General features: G+C 45.7%; 1 protein-coding gene across 6 annotated transcripts in view; it reads left to right on the forward strand.

Annotated features, from left to right (window-relative positions):
• SSX2IP (SSX family member 2 interacting protein) overlaps nt 1–19,783 on the forward strand; it is a 415,768-nt gene that overhangs the window by 336,983 nt on the left and 59,002 nt on the right. For 5 of the 6 annotated variants that reach the window (XM_069232285.1, XM_069232281.1, XM_069232284.1 and 2 more), the window contains one exon: nt 4,603–4,759. The exons of the other annotated variant lie outside the window; for it this stretch is intronic. In XM_069232285.1, coding sequence (XP_069088386.1) covers nt 4,603–4,759 — 157 coding nt within the window. The remainder of the gene's footprint in view (nt 1–4,602; nt 4,760–19,783) is intronic. 6 annotated transcript variants of the gene reach the window in all.

The raw sequence follows: 19,783 nt of genomic DNA on the forward strand, positions 1-19,783 counted from the left end.
ACTTTTCAGGGTCTTGGGGTGGGCTATTTTTCTAACCCTCACTGTTTTCTTACAGTCCCAGCGACCCTCTACAAGCTCACATAGGTTTGGGGTCCATTGTTGCCCCTATACCTACGTTCTCCTATTGCAATCTATTGTAACTTTACACTGCTTGCATTACCTTTCTTGCCATTACCTGCATAATTTTGGTTTGTGTACATATATCTTGTGTATATAACTTATCCTCATACTGAGGGTACTCACTGAGATACTTTTGGCATATTGTCATAAAAATAAAGTACCTTTATTTTTAGTACTTCTGTGTATTGTGTTTTCTTATGATATTGTGCATAGGACACCAGTGGTATAGTAGGAGCTTTACATGTCTCCTAGTTCAGCCTAAGCTGCTTTGCCATAGCTACCTTCTATCAGCCTAAGCTGCTAGAAACACCTCTTCTACACTAATAAGGGATAACTGGACCTGGCACAAGGTGTAAGTACCTCTGGTACCCACTACAAGCCAGGCCAGCCTCCTACAATCTCTCACCCCCCTCCGCCCCCCCGGCCCAGCCACAAATCTCCACCTCCCCATCATGAAGGTGAAAAAAATATGCTGACCTAAGTGCTGTATCCTGACCAGACTGCTTCTGAGCCTCTCCTCCCTTTTAATGGGGCGTTGACAGGTAATCTTCTGATCTAAGCCTTCTACCGGCCCTCCAAAAAACTGGCAAATTGTTCTCGGGTGACGTCCAGTCCTGCCTGATAGACATGCCATTGGATGGGGCTTACTTGGGACAAAGCTGATTGTGTCCTTGAACGTTTCAAGGAGATTAGAGCTGCCACTCATTTTCTGGACCTTTCTACCCAGCCTTGCCAGCAACAGTTCCAGAGTTCCTCTTGTGGCTTTGAATGGAGCATTCCATACCACTAGCCTGTCTGTCCTCAGCAGGGAACCCAGCAGTTTCGCAGAAGAGGCCATGGTGTCCACCAGATCAGCATGCTGCTCAGTTTGCTACAATTCCTCACCACCCCTGAACGCAGCCCAACCTGCCAAACCTCCTTGCTGTACATTTGCAGGTTCACTGCCACTCTGTGGAAGGCAGAATCCCCAATTTACACCAAAGGGGCTGTCAAGAGTGTGCCAGTGCCAGAAGTAGAGTGGTTGCTTTTTCCGCCAATTTGTGGTGCCAAGAAGGATGGAGGTTTTTGGCCTGTTCTAGATCTGCAGTGTCTTCCTCTGAAAGGAGAAGCACAAAATACTCACCATGGGTAAGATCGTGTCTTCTCTCGACCCTTGAGACTGGATGGTGGCATTTGGACCTGTAGGATACCGAGTTCCATATTCCTGTGCCAGCCCATCACCTCAATCTGCGGTTCGTGATGGGAGAGGAGTATTTACAGTTTTCTGTGCTCCCCTTTAGACTTATCAGCGCCCCTCGGTGTTTACAAAACTGCAGGTGTTAAAACGCCTTCAGAGGTCAGGGTTGCAAGTCTTCCCAGACCTTGACAACTGTCTGAAGGTGAGCTTGCCCCAGCCAGCTGTCATCCACCTCTATACTATGGCAAACCTGCTGTCATCTTTAGGGTTCACTATCTGGTGTGCTGGAGTCACACCAGACTCCTTCTCAGATGCTCCCCTTCATCGTTTTCCCCTAGAAAGAGTCTAGGACATTTAGGCTATGATCCCAATCTTTCAGCCTCTGTCCTGGATTTCAGTGATGTCGATTCTGATACCACTGGGACTGATGGCCTCCAACACCCTGGTGGTCAGGCACACCAAATGGCATAGTCGGGCTCTGCACCTGGATCTGAAGTCTCAGTGGGCCCAACATCCAGGGGACCGCTTCATCCAAGTTCAGATTTCGGAGGAGACAGCAAAAGGTCTGCAGTGGTGGCTACTGGACCAAATTTGGATCAGCAGTATTCCCTTCTTCCTTTCCCACCCACAGCAGACATTGGTAACCACTGCGTTGCTTCTGGGCTGGGGCAGCTACCTGGATGAGGTTGAGATCAGAGGCCTCCTGTCACTTGGAGTTCCCTGGTTCCATATCAATCTTGGTGATGAAAGTGTTCCTGCTCTCCAAGGGGGAGGCTGGTGCAGATGCTGGCGGACAGCACTGCCACCAAGGGGTACTGCCACAAACAGGGCAGCATGGGATCAGGGGCTGCTTTTCGAACAATACAATTTCTGTCCCGAATTCTCAAGATCCTTGCAGATCTGGCCCAGGTCATCCTTGTGGCTCCGGATTGGGCAATGAGAGTTTGGCTCCTGGGCTTGAGCATATGTTCTCCAATCAGGGTGCCCAGACAGAAGGACCTACTGTTGCAGCAACAGGGCAGAGTTCTGCACCTGGGCCTTTGCAGCCTCCACTTTCATGGGTGGCGTTTGAGAGGTTACAGCTCAACAGCTTTAAACTTCCTCTGTTGGTGGTGACTGTCCTTTCAGAAGCCAGGCGTCCCTTGACAAACTGTATATGTTAATTTTTAGGACAAATATTGGTTTGGTGCAGCATTTGCCAGGTTAACCCCTCCCCTCCCCCCCCCCTTCCCAGGCCAAAATGCCTGTTTTATCTGTCCTGTCTCTCGCCCAGCAAGGGCTTGCTCAAGGCAGAGTTAAGGGTTATTGTTTGGCCCTCATGGTCTTCTTACAGTTACCTGGCCCTCTTTATTTAAATCACCAGTTATGATGCACTTTTTGAAAGGGAGGTAACACTTGTTTTTTCTATACTCTTTGTGATGTCCTGCTGGGACCTCCAATCTTGCCTTTACTTTTTAGGGTCGAGCCTGCGTTGCATGCGCTCGTGCATGCGTATCGCAGAAAGACTTTTTTTTTTTGTATTTAGAAAAGGGCTCGGAGCCCTGTCAACTTCACGTCAGTGTTTTTTATTGGTTCATGGGCTTGCCTAATAAAATCTGCTTGCTTTCATTAGTCGAAGGCAGGCATAACTCATTCCTTTTCCGGTGGCTAGCCCTCCTCGAGCGCAGCGATCAAGTACAGAAAACATGCGAGGCTCGCTGTTTTCCATCGGGCTCGTGGACTTCTTTTTCTCTAATTTACGAGCGCGATCTCGCTTGGCAGAAGTCGAGCGCTTTACATAGTTAATTTCACTTTTTCGGGTTATGTACATAAATGCACTTTTGCCCGATAGGTGAAAAGTCGGGTTAGGAGTTTACAACGCGATCAGCTCTAACATGAGCAAACGCGAGACCCGTTGCATTGTAAATGCTTGTTTAATGTGTACTCTGAACCACTTCACAGATATCGTGTGCATCTTCTCACCATTAAAGTTGTGTTCCTAATTGTCATCACCTCTAAACAGCTGCAGGCCTAGTGTGTGTGTTCAGTCACAACATACCATCTTCTTCCCTGATAAGCTGGTTCTGCGAACTAGAGTCCACTTTCCACCAAAGTATGTGAAGCTATTCCACATCGGTCAAACCATCACCCTGCTGACATTCTGTGCTGATGTTCTATGCTCTGCCTTACCCTTCTAAGACGGTGTAGAGACTCCTTCACTTGGAGAGTGCCCAGTTTCTACGTTGGTCGTACCAAAGAACATCTGGTGGATGATCAGCTCTTCGTGGAGTTTGCTGGAGTGAAAACAGGCAAGGCTGTGCAGGAGCGTACTATCTCCCCTGGATTGTCATCTGCATTAACATCTGCTATGTGTCAAATGAGCAGCCTCCAGAACACCTGCAAACCCACTCCACCAGGTCCACAGCTGCTGCCACTAGTTTAGCATGTGGAGTCCCTGTCCTAGATAGCTACCAGGCAGCTAATTGAGTATCCTGCTATACGTTCGCAAAACATTGTCTGGACAGTTGAGTCCGTAGAGAAGGGCACTCTGCCTGCTCAGTTCTGCAAGACTTTCTGGCTTGAGTTCATTCACAGCCCACCACAGAGGTACAGCTTTGTAATCTATTCAAAAGGTGAGGCATCTGCAGTTTGAAGTGCTCTTTTTGGTAGCGAGACTATCTAACCACATCTTCCTCATCAACTCTCCCCATTCAGTGATTGTACTCTATTGATAAGATCCCAATTCTTGCCATCTGCACACTGGTTTTTCAGTGTATGTCTGTGGTGCCAACAGTCTTGAAAGCAACTGACATCATTGCACTGAGTGGCACCTATATAGGCCTTGTGTGTCACGTCTGGAGCAGAACAGCATCAGTGCCAACCCACACTGCACCACCTTCCAGCATGCAGAGATAATATGGAAACTTTTTTTTGTCCAGTCTGATACCTGAGCAATCTGAAAAACGTGAGGGCTAAATAGCCTCTACCAGAAAGAGTGTTACCAAAGTTATCAAACTTGTTCTTCATACCTTTTGCCGTTTAATTTAATTGAAGCTCTGTATGCTGTAAACAAGGCTCTGTGAACATGTGACAAGATGCAATGTTTATCTAGGTAATGTTATCCTTGTACAGCTTTATAGACCCAGGTTAGTTTTAGTAAGGTAGTATGTCAAGACTCAATAGTTGGAGGTAAGTAAACTTCTTTCTGTCTCTGGATACTGAAAAATGACTTTGCATGCAGTAATGTAGTTGTGTGCAAGTGACTCATATTAAATCCATTGCAAATTATAGACCTTGTTGAAACAACTATAGTAATTCCTTTTTAGGTCCTGACCAAAATGATCATAAATTTCAAACAAAATCACATCAAAAGAAATCTCATCCTGGGTCAGCTGGAGTACTTTCCAGATCGTCAAGGAAACTGCTTCCTTCCACACCCACAATAGAGCTTTGCAAAACGTTACATCTTGTTCAAGGAGACAGGTACGTCAATATTACAGCTTTAGATCGCTGATTAGTCATCTTAATTTATAATGTATCTAATACAATGTATTGTCTGAGTTTTCTTTCACATTGTGAATCTTTCCAAATTTTCTGCTACTTGCTTTATACTTCACTACCAAAATGTGTGAAAATATTTTCTGAAACCAGCAAGAGAAAGGTATAGTAACATTAGATCCATTGAATTATCCGTAAAAAGTTACCTTTTGTTGGACTTGGCCCTCTCTGCGGGGTTGCCCCCACACTTTTTGCCTTTCCTCCTCCTGATTTGCGGAGTTTGTTTTTGTTGGTCTTAAGACTCTGCGCACTTTACCAGTGCTTGCGCTCTCTCCTCTAAACATGGTAAAATCTGCTTACATACATTTGGCACATTTAATATACCTGTGTCCCTGGTAAAGTGGTACTACATGTGCCCAGGGCCTGTAAAGTAAATGTCTTAAGTGGCCCTGCAACTCTTATTGTTCCACCAACTTGAGTAGCCCTTTTAAACACATTTCAGGTTTGGCATTGCAGCCTGTGTCTGCTGTTTTAAACTGCTATTTCAACCTGGCTAAATAAACCAATTGCCAATCCTAAACCTTCCCATTTTTAATACAGGTCACCCCGGAGGTAGGCCCTAAACAAACTTTAGGGCAGGGCACAGTGTATTTGAAAATGTTTACATGTCCTGGTAGTGAAAAACTCTTAAATGTGTTTCACTACTGCAAGGCTTACCTCTCTCATGGGATGACATTGGGTTACCTTATGAAATTTATTAAGTGATAGCTACTGTTTGGGAAAAGGTAGAAGTGTCATGCTAACACAATAAACTTGTTATTTAAAGCCCTCTTTAACGGTAGAGTCTGGTTTTAAGTCACAATTCTAAAAATGCTACTTTTAAAAAGTTGACATCTTCTAGTCCTAAAAATTAGATGCCTGTATTCTGGGTCACATGACTAGGTGTAGCTGGCCTTTGTGTATTTCTCATAGTATCACAAAGGAGGACTTGGTGTTTGCAGGATGGGCCTCCCTGACCTGATGGGAGGGGCAGAGCTGTCACCTACCACACTCTCACTTCAAAGTAGCTGCCTCTGCACACATGCAGAACTTCACACTAGCCTTTTGTATCCTGGAACTATGGCAGGGAGAAAGGACATTCCAGAACCCGATATGTGTGTCTTTGGGGGGGGTGGGGGCTGGAAGAGTCTAGAAGCTTATCCTACTTCAGAGCTGGCACCAGGTATAAATATTGGACCATAAGACCACCCCTTGGTACTGTTGATACTGCAAAATGTCTGCCCTGCTGCCAGAGGCCTGGCATACAGCTGAAGGTTTGCCCTTCTGTCTGACAAGGAAGACCGCTCCCTTCATCCCAAGTTTCCTGAACTGACTTCAAGAGTCAGCTGACTGACTACCTGTTCAGAGCTACATGGACTTAACAAGCTCCAGAGGTCTCCCTGCAACTGACCATCTGACCCACTGCATTAGACCCGTCTGGATCTGCAACTGGTCCTGTCTGAACCTTCAAATGGACCTGCCTGAGCCTGGCTGGCCGCTGCTGGAGTGAGTTCCTGAACTCCAAAAGCTGAATTCCAAAAGCTGTCTACCATGTCCTGGGCCCTTGGTTTGGCATCTTTTGAGCTCCTTCTGAAAGAGAAGGAAGAACTTCTGAAAGTTTAACCTCTTTGCAAACTCAAATGGGCCCGCTCGTGCTAAGATCTTACTGACTGCAAAAATAAAGCTCTGGGAAACCAACTTTTATGCTACACTGAACACCAGCAACAGCCAGCAATGCAAGATCTGCACTTCTCATAAACCATTGACAGCCTGCAGTGACTGCCAATGGAAGGCTTCAGCAACGATAATCCCCAAAGCCTGGCCTGCTCTTTGTGCTACTACAACCATCTGCTATGCCCAGCCTCCTCTTTGTACTTCATTGATAACCATACATAACGTTCTCCCTGCTCCTTACTTACGAAGCTGGTTCTTTACATAGTGTGCCAGAACGAGGTACACTATGTAGAGTCCAGGGCAACCTCAATTGGCTGACAGAGGCAAAAATGATAACCTAAATGCGCTTTTGTGGCAGTGTGGGCGAGTTGGCAGGCTTGTCAGAGGGTAGTGCTAAGCATTTATTGCACACAAAGGCATTGCGTGACACACACTCAAAGAAATCAAACACCAATTTATAAAAATAAAACAGACTTTTATATGAGTTTAGATACCAAGATCATCGGAATCGGATAAGTACTTTTCAAGATATTAATTTCTATAGGTTTGAAAAGTTCAAACAGTGGAAATTCTGAAGCTGTAATGTTATCCTATGAGAAAAGGAACATAAAATGCATTTGGGCATTTTAGCAATGACTTAAACAACTGTTCTTCTGGAGTTACAGTAAGAATGGGGCAAGGTCCAAGGCAGCACCAGCAGGTCTCTTAAGCAGGCACTGGAGCGTCCGGGTGCAGAGGTGCTTCTCAAGCATCAGGTGTCCCATTCACTTTAATGGGAAAGGGGCTGCAAGTGGGGACTGGGTGACCAAGAGCGCAGAACCCAAAGGGGAGCTCAAGTCTTGAGGGTCTTGGGCACGCGAACACACGGTCGGTCCACAGCAACTTGGGCTGCGGGGGGCATATGTGCAGTGGGTCTTTGTCCGGTGGAGTTATGTTGTGAAGACTCCTTGCTGTTGTTGGTTCCTGCACAGAAGAGCCTGCAGTCGGTGACTAAGGTATCAGTGTGTCCAAACCCAAGGTGGGGGTTCAGCTCTTGAGTGTCTCAGGACCTCATTGGCCCACTTCGACTCGGTTTGGGGGGGGGGGGGGGGGGGGGGGCTTGGGTGCAGTGGTGCTTTTAGGTGTCATGTGTTCACATCCGGGGGTCTCAAGGTTTGTCTTGGGTGCCTACAGGGTGCAAAGGAGTAGCTCCAGTTGGTGAGTCAGAAGCACGTCTGTGGTGACAGGCTGGGCAGGACTAGTCAGGCAGCACACTAGTAGTTGGCAGGCTTTCAGAGGGTACCACTAACGTACCCTCTGAGTACATGCACTAATAAATCAGTGTGGGTTTATTAATATGAGGTGTTTGATACCAAACATCATAGGTTTCAGTGAAGCCATTATGAAGCCGGGAAACTCATTTTGACTGGTGCCCAGTAAATACCTTAAAATAGCTTCCCTTTCCACTGTGGGTAATTGAACTGGCCAGCACAGGGGCATATCTGCTCAAGCAGATATGTCCTCACATGTAATATAATGCACTCTGCCTTAGGACTGTTAGACCTGCTGTAGGGGTGAGTTACAAATTCTCCATGCATTGTTGGGGTACATGGCACACAGGGTGTGTGCTATGTCATGTTTTCACTTTATAGAGAACCTTTTTATGCAGCCTGCAGTAGCAGTCTGCATTAGTTTGGTGCTGGGTCCCTTAGAGTGGCAGAAGATATGCTACAGCCCTTAGGGACCCGCTTTAGTACCTATGCCCTGGGTATCAGGGATACAACTTACTAGGGACTTACAGAGGTGCTAAAGGCCTCGCCCATTGGGGATCAATTGAACAGTTACCTTATTATGGGGGAAAGAACACTGGCACTGGGACCTGGTTAGCAGAAACCCAGTGCGCTCCAGTCAAAGTAGCATCAAATACCAGGTAAAAAGTGGGGGGACTGCTGCAACTAAAACCCAGTTTCCTCCACTTGCAGCCTCCTCCACCGTGAACTGGGCTTTTTGTGCCACTCTTTGAGAAGATAACTTTTTCATCCCGACATACCTGGTCCCTGTATCTGGTTGTGCTCCATTGTGGTCAGCCTGAGGTTGTGACTTTCAGCTTGTCTACCACAACCTGATACCTGCAAGTGGAGCTTAGTGCCTTTAAAAGAGCCACTTTGTTAATAAGCAGCAAGAAATGGGCCCACTTGAATAAGTATGTGCTACAACACCACCACTGTAGAAAATTACCATCATCTGTTCAGTACGCCCAGATTTTTGCCTTGTGTGTTTTGCTTGCTATAGAACTCTGTGCACTTTACTCCCCCTAGCCAGTGGTTTAGTTCCTGTGCTCTCCCATTAAACATGGTTGAATTGGCATACCCATAATTGGCATACTTACATTGCATATAAATCCCAAGTATATGGTGCAAAGAATGCCCATGTCCTCTAAGTTAAATTACACTACTGGATTGCAGCACCTAATTTTCCACCCACAGCGCTGTAAGTATAAAACATGGCTTAATGGTAGACTGACAAACAGTTTTTACACTGCAATAAAACCCATCAATATTAACCATTTCAGCAGGTCTCTACTTCCTTTTTAAATATTAATGTGAACTCTGTGTAGGCCTTTTGGTCCAGAAGGCAGGGTGCATGGTATTGTAAAGTTGTACATGTAGAAAATTAATTTTAAATATGCCCTTATAGTTACAAGCATCTAAAAGCTATTTTACTGTAGCTAGGTTGCCTGTTCCATAGGAACACACCCAGTTGCAATAAGACGTTTTAATAATACTGTTATCAGCTATGAAACAGCTAGAAATGTCAACCATGGACTCATTGTGATATTTATTATAACCCCAATTCTTTGGGGGAAGTCTGCTTTGTAATAATCATTAAGAAAAAGTACTTTTAGAAAGTTAGCTTTTCCCTGCCCAATTTGCATTAAACTCAAGTTTCAGCCCTGTGTGCTGCATTCCTGAATGAGGTTTGAAAACTGCTTCCACAGCAGAGACAAAGGCCTTGGTGTGGAAAATTGCCTCAGTTCTTCTGGCAGGTTGACCATTTGTATTGTGTGCCCAGGAACCTAACTTCCTTCAGAGATGTCTCCCCTGTGACGAGCTGATTCAAGATAACTGCTGGGCAGGCCCCTTCCTTTTTGCGCCCCCCCCCCCCCCCCCCCCCACCTCTTCCCCCCACTCTTCAACCAGGCTCTAATCTAAGTAGTGGGGGAGCTTCCCCTAGAATTGGTCTGAAGTTCCCACAGGGGGGTGGATAATATCCTCCACACACTTCTGTATTGGGCGCTCAGGCTCTGCACAAGTGGAGAAGGGTTTCACTATCTCCGATTTAGGCAGAAAAGGGACACTTTGGGATTGTATGCAGTAAGGCACACATGCCATGCTGAAAAAGTGGGTAGGGTAACCATTGGGTACCTTTAGGCCATTGGTTTGATAAGAGCCAGGAGTCACCTCCGCCCACAAGCTGGTGCCAGACATTTATGTGGCATCCACAGTACCCTCCTCAGCAGATCGCCACTACACAACTAGACCTGGGGAAGATCTGAAGAGGACTGAACCTGCTGTCTGAGAATGAAAGAAACATGAAGGTCTCAACCTGCTGTCATGTACCTGGTACAAAGAAGTGGACTCCCCAGGGGTCATAAACCTGACCTACTGTTCAAGATACAGGGGTGCACAACAAGCTACAAGAGGCCTTTCTTGAAGATTTCCTGCTGACCAGTTCCAACTGGGCCTGCCCCGGACCTTGCTGGTAGCCACTGCTCTAGTGAGTCCCGACCCACGTGCTGTTTCTGAGGACCTAGCACCTGTGGCTCTGTCTTGATTTAACCTACCATCCCTGAAAACCTGGAACCTTTCTTTTTAAATTCCAGAGACCTCCAGAGGACCACAACAGCTGATCCAACCAAGGTGTGTGTCTGCTGGGCTGAAGATTTAGCTTCCTTCCACTGTGAACTTTTCCCCAACAACAAATCTGAATCAGCGGGACCTTGTGGAGAAGACATCCACGCTTATGGAGCCCTCTTCACTCTGGCATGGCCCCCTGCCCCACCAGAGTAATCAGAGCTTCAAAAAAAGTGACTAAGGGCAAACGAAGAAAACCTGACTGGTTGAAGGCACCAAAAGTATCCGGCTGGCGTGGGACCTTGCTTGCCCTAGAAACTCTGATATCTCTCAATTAGTTTTTCTGCAGGAAAAAAAAAAAAAAAAAAGACTGCGTCACTAGGACCTCATCCAACAGTTATCTGACCTCGTACAGCCCTCCTCTGCTACAGTCTGCTGCCATGAACCCCCGAAGATTTTGGCCTTTCATTTTGAGACTAAGAGCCTGATTTAGATATTGGCAGACGGATTGCTCTGTCACAATGGTGACAGATATCCTGTCTGCCGAAATCTAAATCCCATAGAATATAGTTCGATTTCGGCAATCTGGATATAGGTCCCCATTGTGACGGAGTGACCCATCCTCCAATATCTAAATCAAGCCCTAATTCCCAAGGTATAACCTAGTTTCGCAGGCAGCCTAAATTGCATCTAGATTCCAGTCTTCCACAACCAGTTAGTCACAGTTGCCGTTTAACGTTTTTTGGTGCTGTTTTTATTTCAAACATAAAAAATTCATATCTCCAGTATCCCAACTAAATTTCTCATTTTGGTGTCATTTTATTTATTGCAATTTATTTTATTTTTCTAAACTCGTTTGGGATTTTTCTTTTTTTGGTTTTTGATTATTACTATTTTGGTACTGCATAGATATTTTAAATATTGTCTCTAATAAGTTACGCCTGTCGGCTCTGTGCCATAGCTACAAGGAAGCTAAGCTCTGGTTAATTTAGCTGCAAAAAACGTTGTAGATGCTGCACCAGTCTAGACTGTGCTACCCATGAAGACGTCTCTCGCTCAGTGCAGTACTACGGAGTAGAACACCCGGGAGTTTTATTGCATGTGTTGCACTGAATTTATTTGTGTTAACAAGCTAAATGACATAAGAAATGATGTACTATGCAGTCAAATGGCTTCAAGTTTGCTGGCCAAGATGCAATTTACATGCACGTCAGCCAGTGGCCGAAAGGAGCGATCTTTTTACCTGTGTAAATTATAATCGGTCATAAGCATAATTATATGGTAACGTCAATCCTAACATTTACGTGCAAATCAGTGTGGCAGTCTCTGAACCATACACAATTTTGATGAAATGGTGAAGAGCTGCCCATGTCAAAAGGTGAATCTTGAATTTAATGCCTACCTCAGGAGATGAAATTGTTTGATCATTGTTTTGATCGGAAGGACTATTACATAGTCTGCTATGAGCGCAGAAAGTGAAGTGGGACAGGTCAGTCTATATGATCTGCATAATGTACTATAGAAATATCTAAGTTTTGACACCTCTGAACTTAGGACAAAGGAGCTGGAAACATTGAAGTGATATGAGGAAGTGGAAGACAAGGCTATGGTTAAATGGAATATTTACACGCTTACTACACTGATTGACAAATATGCCCCTTTTAAGAACACATCAAGATAAGTAACACAAGATCATGAAGATATTGTAATCTGTAAGAGTGGAAGATCCTAATATAAGGCTCATAATCATAACGCACTAGTAGCCAGCCCTTGGGAAGGAGTAGAGCATGTACAAGCTATTTTTAAATGCTAAAAAATGTTCTACTGCCACAATATTCCTAATAAGGCTATGGAACTGTATGTCTGGTGCAGTACATTTCTATATCTATATATACATAAATATATATATATATATTTTTTTTTTATTTTTTTTTTTTTATAAAGTTTACTGACTTGGGAAGGCCTACATACCCTAGAATTATGCCACCTATGTTCCTTCCATGAAATCACTGTAGCTGGGGGAAACAGTGGCCCTCACTAACAGCTGTATTTGTCCCCCATATATCCCTTCCTAAAACGACAATTAAGAAAGGAAAGGAGATCATGAACCCTCAATGTTTCCCTAGTATAACAACATACATCTGAGGTTTTGAAGAAAGCATGGAATACCCAGCTAATAAAGAGCCTGACTTGGGTTAAATTTGGAAATATTTAGAATATATGCATTATACCTTGAATTTTGAAATTAGTGGAAGAAGCTGCAGCAGGATGGTTGTAATAAAGTCAAAACCAGTCTGGTTTCAGACCAACAGGTATACTGCCACAGCACGTCCCATGGATACTTCGAACTACAGATTCTACACCTTGTGATTATTACCCAGGCGTCAGACTGGATCTGGAAATTTATAGCATTACTCCTAAATGCCAATAGAGGGAGTTGTACAGCTATGTGCGAACGTCATTCCGTTGCAGAAGCGGCCTGGGGAGCTGCAAATAAGTGCCACCCCTGTACACTAACATACTTTTCCTTCTTTCCACTCCTTCTGACATTGATCTAGAGCTACTCCTTTATCTTCTTGAGACTGGTTTATCACAAAGTTTACAGACTGTTCCAGTATCCAAGGAAAATATGCCACATCCCAAGATAACAGGGTTTGAATTGTGTAGGGACTGTCACAAGCAGATGCCTATGACAGACCTTCATGAGGTAAGCCTGTAGTGGTGAGTTCCTAACACTACTCCAGAGCCTCAAATGAATGAGCCAACATGAATCTGAAGAGCGTGCAGGACTGCAATGTGAAATTGTACGGCGACAAGCATCAGAAGACTCTTAGCCATGACCAGTTGATAGGAAATTCCTATGCCCGTGCAGATCTTTGTTATGGTCAAGTCTTCAAGTAAGCCCAAGAAGAAACACAAGAAATCCAAAGTGAATTGGCCCCTTCCTGCCAGTTCCGAACTCGAGAAAAGCTGCTGGTATTGTTGTAGCAAGTCGAGACCCTTGAGGAGACAATGTTGCACATATTCAGCCCTTGACTAGTTCCCTCTGACTGGTCTTTGAACCTCAAGACTCTGCAAAGGCTGGCAAATGGGCTTCTGCTACCAGTTCTGCCCTCAGCAGTCTGTGCCCCTCACACCCACTTGGAGTTCCACACCGGCTTCAGTACAAACTTTGGTTCCAGCTCCACTCCCTGCACTGCTCTCTGTTATGTAGGCTTTGATGGCAGTGCTAACGCAAGAGAATCCACACCCATTGTGCTGTTTGACTTGTAGCCGAAGTAGTCTCAACCTTTGCCAAGGCTGTGTTCTATTCCCACCAGAGAGCAGCCTCTCGACATCCCTTCTGATTCAGATACATTACCCTTCACACGCAGTAGGGCTTAGGTCTTACGCCTTATTTTTGGCTCTGACTCAGACGATCATAATTTGTGGTGAGATAGGAGTTCGTCCCACAGTATGATGAACACTGGTAAGAAGTACAGGTGCCAAAGCTCTCAGCACTTCCCTGGACACAGGCCTCGTTTCACCTTGCGGTCTTTCGACTGAGGAAAACGCCTCCTTCACTCTTATGCAGCGTGCAACAGAAGCACTTGAATCCAACCTTCTTCTGTGGTAGTAAAGTATAAAGTACTTAAAGGCTCTCTAATCCTGCCAGGCACACGCTGAACCTCTCCTGCTATTGAAAGAAGCCCTTGCGGGTTCCGGCGTCCACCATTAAATTTGAACGCCTTACCTAAAGACCTGTCTGATGTGAATCTAAAAGTAAACAGACTTTTGGCAAAAACATGTTTTCTCCTGTGAGCCTTGCCCTGCCTTCTCGCAGCACCAGCTGTCTCCTAGCTCACTACACCCAAGCATTGTGGGCATGGTGGCCCAAATTCTGCCACAGGGTCCATACAACCTACTTGTCTCCAACCTAAACTATTCAGGAAGGACATGATGCAGCAAAGTTAGTGATCTTCTTGAACACAACTGATTGCTTAGGTTGGGCAATAGGCACATGTGTGGTCCTTCAGCACCATGCCTGGATGAGGTCTGTCAGCTTGTTAGTGGTTATCGAGGCTACCCTAATGGATATGCCATTCAATGGCACTCACTTTTTATGTCAAAAAGTAGATTTAGTGCTGAAATATTTTGAGTAATGTCACAACACATTCCTTGGCTTTGTCTTCCCTGGCCTGACAGTGTCCTCAATGATTTCAGCCCTACAAGGATACGCTAGGGTCTTTAATTATTGCGAACCTCAGAACCTAACTGCTGGCCTAACAGGCTTTTCTGCCCTTTTGTGACTGAGGCTGCTCCTCAAAAAGACAAAACCCAGGGCATCGGGGACAACATGCAGCTCATGCCCCTTCATCAACCACAGCTACAAAACCACTTTTAGTGTGTCCTTCTAGACACTCAGCCACCCATTCAATGGCAGGATCGAACATTTCATCCAGGGGTGGCATGCTGTCACTTCAAATAAGTTGGTCCTCCAAATAGTCCACCAGGACCAAGCCTTCCACTTCCTGGCTATCCCTGCCCCACATTCCACCAATAGCTGGGCAGCTGACAGAGAACCATATGTCTGTTTTGCAGCAGGAAGTGCAGGACCTTTTGGCCAGAAGGGTCATAAAGGAGTTCTGGCCATCAAAGTAGGAAATGGGCGTTACATCACTACTTCCGTGTATCAAAGGAGGACAGAGGCCTTTGTCCTATTTTTAGATCTTTGCCCTCGCAATTCCTTCCTGTAAAAGGGTGAATTTAAGATGCTCACATTCGCCCAGGTCCTGTCTGACCTAGATCCCAAACTGTGGATTGTAGTATAGTACATGCAGGATGCTGATTTTCATATACCGGTCCTACAGGCCCTTAGGCACTACCTGGTTTTCAGTCGGCCAGGACCATTTTTAGTTTGTAGCCTTCCCCCTACTGAGATGCCTAGCTGTTCAAAGGGAACTTACCCCAGGCAGTCATAGACCACCGCCAGACAGCAGCAAACCGAACATCATGTAACAGGCGACCATCTTCAAACGTGGCTCTCTAGTGCCCCCCACCACATTTTTTACTAACTGTGCTAATGAAAACAAGTATTCTCCTATATGTGACCAACAGAAAAGCTGTATCAATATGGGCTGATATAAATTGTAATAACTTATTTAGCTGGGTCATCTGTGGGCAATCTTGAAAAGGAGAAAAAAAAATTTTAAGCATTCTCAGAACATTGGCAAGTACATTCTTTAATCGGTCTCCAGCATGCAGTTCCCATCCATGGTACTTACCTGTAAGATGACAACATTGCACCCTTGTATCTGAGGCAACACTTTAGTCCTTGTATGCCCTTAAGGACTCTGTTTTTTTTTTGTTGCATATTACTAGTAACCATCATGATGATGATGAGGATGCATGATAGCAGAACATTTAAAATGTCATAGGACTATATCATTTTGCCACATCCGTTGTTAAAGCTAATGTTTTATGTTGCAAGAGATATTAGGGGCACAATCAAAATTAAGACTAATCATACAAAGCATTGAAGGAAAAATCATGTAGCAGTGTATTAAAAAAAAAAAAACAATGAAGAATTGTAGAATGGGGTTGTGTATTGGTAAAAGTGCTTCCCTGTTTTGATTGCTCATTGAGTCTCTTCACGCATGGCAAAAGTTGAATTTCCAGCCAGGTCACAGTTTTCAATATTGGTATATTTGCAATTGTAGGGTAACATTATTGCACCCTAATGAGCCCTAATAAATACATTTATCTGTGTAGCATATGTGGCTATAGATACACATGCTCTGCATACTCTTGCCATCTAGTGCTGGGCTTGGTCGTTTGGAAGCTGTTTTTCCTAAAAGAAGTCTTTAGAAAAGTAGACTTGAACTAACTTTGGGGTCACACGGTGTAGTGACTCCTCCTTTGGCTGGTAATGCGCATGGGCATTGGCACCATTGCTAGATATATATTTTTTTCCCAGCATGCAATTCGCACATATATATCCGGGTCACTGTTTGGCAACTAACTAGCCCTTTGTACCCAGATGAGCTTTAAGATGCTCCCTATGACCCGGTACAATACTACCTCCTGTCACAAGGTCATCCACAGAGCAGCTACTGAGCATAAAGTAGACAGGCTCGTCCTTCAGGAAGACTGACTTCCTGGTCGTGACACTCCTAAAAGACCGCATACCCTCAAGTTTCTCCCTCCATGCTCAAAACTGTCCCGAGATATTCTGGGAGTCAGCCAAGGCCTGGGTTGTCATGCCATGAGTAGATAAAAAAATATAAAGCCTCTCTTGATGATCCTCCCTTTATCCGTGGATATGTTTCACACAATTCCCTGGTAGGTTAAGCATTGTGCTAATGCCCAAGGTTCAGGGAGCTCTCCGACTCCAGACAAGAAGAGCAAAAATTTAGTCTCAGTGAGGAAAGGATTGACAGTGCATTCAGCCACATACTGGCGTATCACCAGTGTGGTGGCCTACTTGCCTGATGTGATAGGGCGCACTGGGATGAAAATGAGGAACTCTTTCAACTCCTCCCCAGCCAGGGTAAACAGTGTTGTCATGAACTCATGGAGAAAGGGAAAATAATTTCCTACACCACAATCTGCTGTGCTCTTGATGCATCTGAAACACCAGCATCTTCATCCACTGTCATGCTTGGCTCGGTGTGTCTGTCTTCAAGCCAGACATCCACCAACATCTGCTAAACCTGCTGTTTGACAATTAATATCTATTTAGGCAACAGGTGGATCAGATGCTGGGGAAACATAAGAAGGGCACTGCTACTGCCAAGGTGATCAGGGTTCTATAGACCTGAGGTTGACCTGTTCACGACTGCCCATAATGGAAAATGCCAAAGCTTTGCCTCCAGGTTACCACACCCAAAGACCATGCACAATGCACTATGGATATTCTGGGAGGCAGCCTGCCTCTCCCACTCCTTTTGTATGTGGTCTGTAAGCTGCAGCAACCTCTCATTCTCATCCTGGTGGCTCCCACCTAGGCCAGGCATATGAGGTTTTCCACTCGGCTAGAAAAATCAGTGGTTCCCCACATAAAGCTCATGATCAGGCCAGAATCATTCAAAACCACGGCAACATCAGGCACCCAAATCCCAGATCTATCAATCTAATGACCTGGCTCTTGAGGTCTTAGAATTAGGCTACCTCAACCTTACTCTAGTGCATATCCATCCTTACAGAAGCAAGCAGACCCACTACATGGATCTGCTGTGCTGCAGGTAGACAATGTTTGTCCACTACTGCATTTCAAAGTATATAGACCTGCTTAGGCCTCCTGTACAAGACATCATTCATCTTCTTCACTTACCTCGCCTGTACATACATACGTTTGCACATGTCCACTATAGCTGCCTAAATGCAGACTAGAGAACACACTTCCCTGTACAGGTTACCAGTTGTTAAGGCCTTCATGTAAGTTCTAAAATGAACTAAACCTATCCTCCACTCCCCCAAATCACCCTTTTGGAACTTTAATATTATTGCTTTTACCAGACCCATGCCCCCCCCCCCCCTCCCCCAGTTGCAGGCTGGTGGAAATGGGGTTTCTGGTTAGCTAGGGTGTGCACATCAGCCAGGTGAACCCACCCACTCTAGTCAGGGCAAGTAAGTTACACACCAGAGATAACCTGTGCTCACCCCCGGTAGCTTGGCACAGAGCAGTCAGGCTTATCCCCAGCAGTCATGTGTAAAGTGTTTGCACAACACACGTACACCAGTGACACAATCAAATACACCACAAAAGAACTCCACAAGTTCCATAAGAATAAACTGTATTGCATAAAACATTAGACCAAAAACAACATAAATCAGTGATACTCTGCTAAGTAAGCAGTTGCCATAACATCATCATTACTAATGCACGAAACAGAAGAAACATTTCTATTTTGCATTTGTTATAAAACACCACACATAGCCCAATGCTGGCAATGCAAATCCTGAAAATGTAATTGTTTCTCTCATAGAGTAAAAGCAGCATGTAGGTAACATCAGGTCATGACAGGCAGGGGTTGGGGTGGGGAGAGAGAACACCTGAGTCACCCAAGCACTTCCATATGTGAATCATCACTATAGGTGTCACATATTACCAGTAATGCTGCAGGAATACTGTGCCCCTGCACTTACGTTGTACCCAATGCAGTAGATTGTGCACCGCCCCTTCCCCCTCGGATTATCAGGCCACCTGCCCAAATTCAACATAGATTGCAGCTTGGAAGGGAGGGGAGTGAGCTTAGCAGGCTGGGGCCCTCCGTCGAGGCTTCCTTCCTGTCCTGCCAAGCACCCGGGTAAATGCCACTGAGAAAAAGTGGGGTAGGGAGGGAATCATGCCTGATCCCCCTTCTACAGCAACTGGAAGACCTCTCCTGATCTCCCCGTCTGCAGGCTCTGACAGTGTGGCTGCCCGTGAGCATGCAGTGCAGCAACTAGGGTGTCTGTGGTTTGGCCAGGAAGAAAGGGAAAGGGCCCTACACCTCGCTCCTCAGCGGAGGGACCTCTCCTGCATTGTGGAGCTGCTTGTGGACATGTGGTGCAGCTACCTCCTGTGTCCAGCTTAGCTCCCTCTTGACCCCACACCTCTGGCGGCAGCCTCCTGGGGGCCCACAGAAGGGTTGCAATGCTCTTCCGTCCCTCATGGGCGATGATGGCCTCTCCAGACACTATCTAATTTCCTGGGGCTGCCGTGGTGACTGAGCCTGACACGAAAGAGCTGGGCACAACCTTTGTTTAGAATGTAGCGGCCAGAATGAGGATCTGCTTGTGCCCCTGGTGCACCATCAGGAGCACTCATTGTCTGCTCTATGGAGAAACTTACCCCCACGTCCCAGGCACCAGAAGAGAATGCGCTGTCAAGCCCTTAGAGGGGGCAGTCTAAATGTTCACCACCTGCTTCTCCTTGTACCAAATAAAGGGGGAAGCAAGACGATGACCACACATTCTTTCTTGGCACTGGAGTGAGAAACAGTGTCAACACTCACTGTGTTTGTTGCCAAGGTGTGGGGAATGAATCACTCTCCCTGTACCAGGTAATAATCAGTAAAGCAAAAAGAAGCGCTCCTCATGCGCTAAGCTCATGCTCTAAGCTTGTAGGGAGACCAGGAACAAAACCAGTGCCCTGCATTCACTGGGCTTCCTGGGATAAACACTGGGGCACACAGGGCCAGGCAGGCCAGCACACCAAGGCAAGCAGTGGGGGTTCCTCCTGCAGTTCAGCAGTGTCAGGGAAGTCCAAGTCAGAGAGCACTTGCAGAAGGGCTGCCAGCAGAAAATAATCTTGAGTAGTCCTTTGTGCCCCCCAGCAGACAAAAGGGCAGCAGGGCAACAAACAGAAAAGCACTCCAGGTGAGTCCTTTGTGCAGTCCAGTAATCCTTTTGACAGAGGTTCTGCCCCAGTTCCAAAAGTGCTCTCCTCATCAGGGAGCTACAGACCCTCTACTTAAACTCAGAAATGTCTTTGTTCAGG

The sequence above is a fragment of the Pleurodeles waltl genome, chromosome 4_2, assembly GCF_031143425.1.
Source record: "Pleurodeles waltl isolate 20211129_DDA chromosome 4_2, aPleWal1.hap1.20221129, whole genome shotgun sequence".
Lineage (NCBI taxonomy): Eukaryota > Metazoa > Chordata > Amphibia > Caudata > Salamandridae > Pleurodeles > Pleurodeles waltl.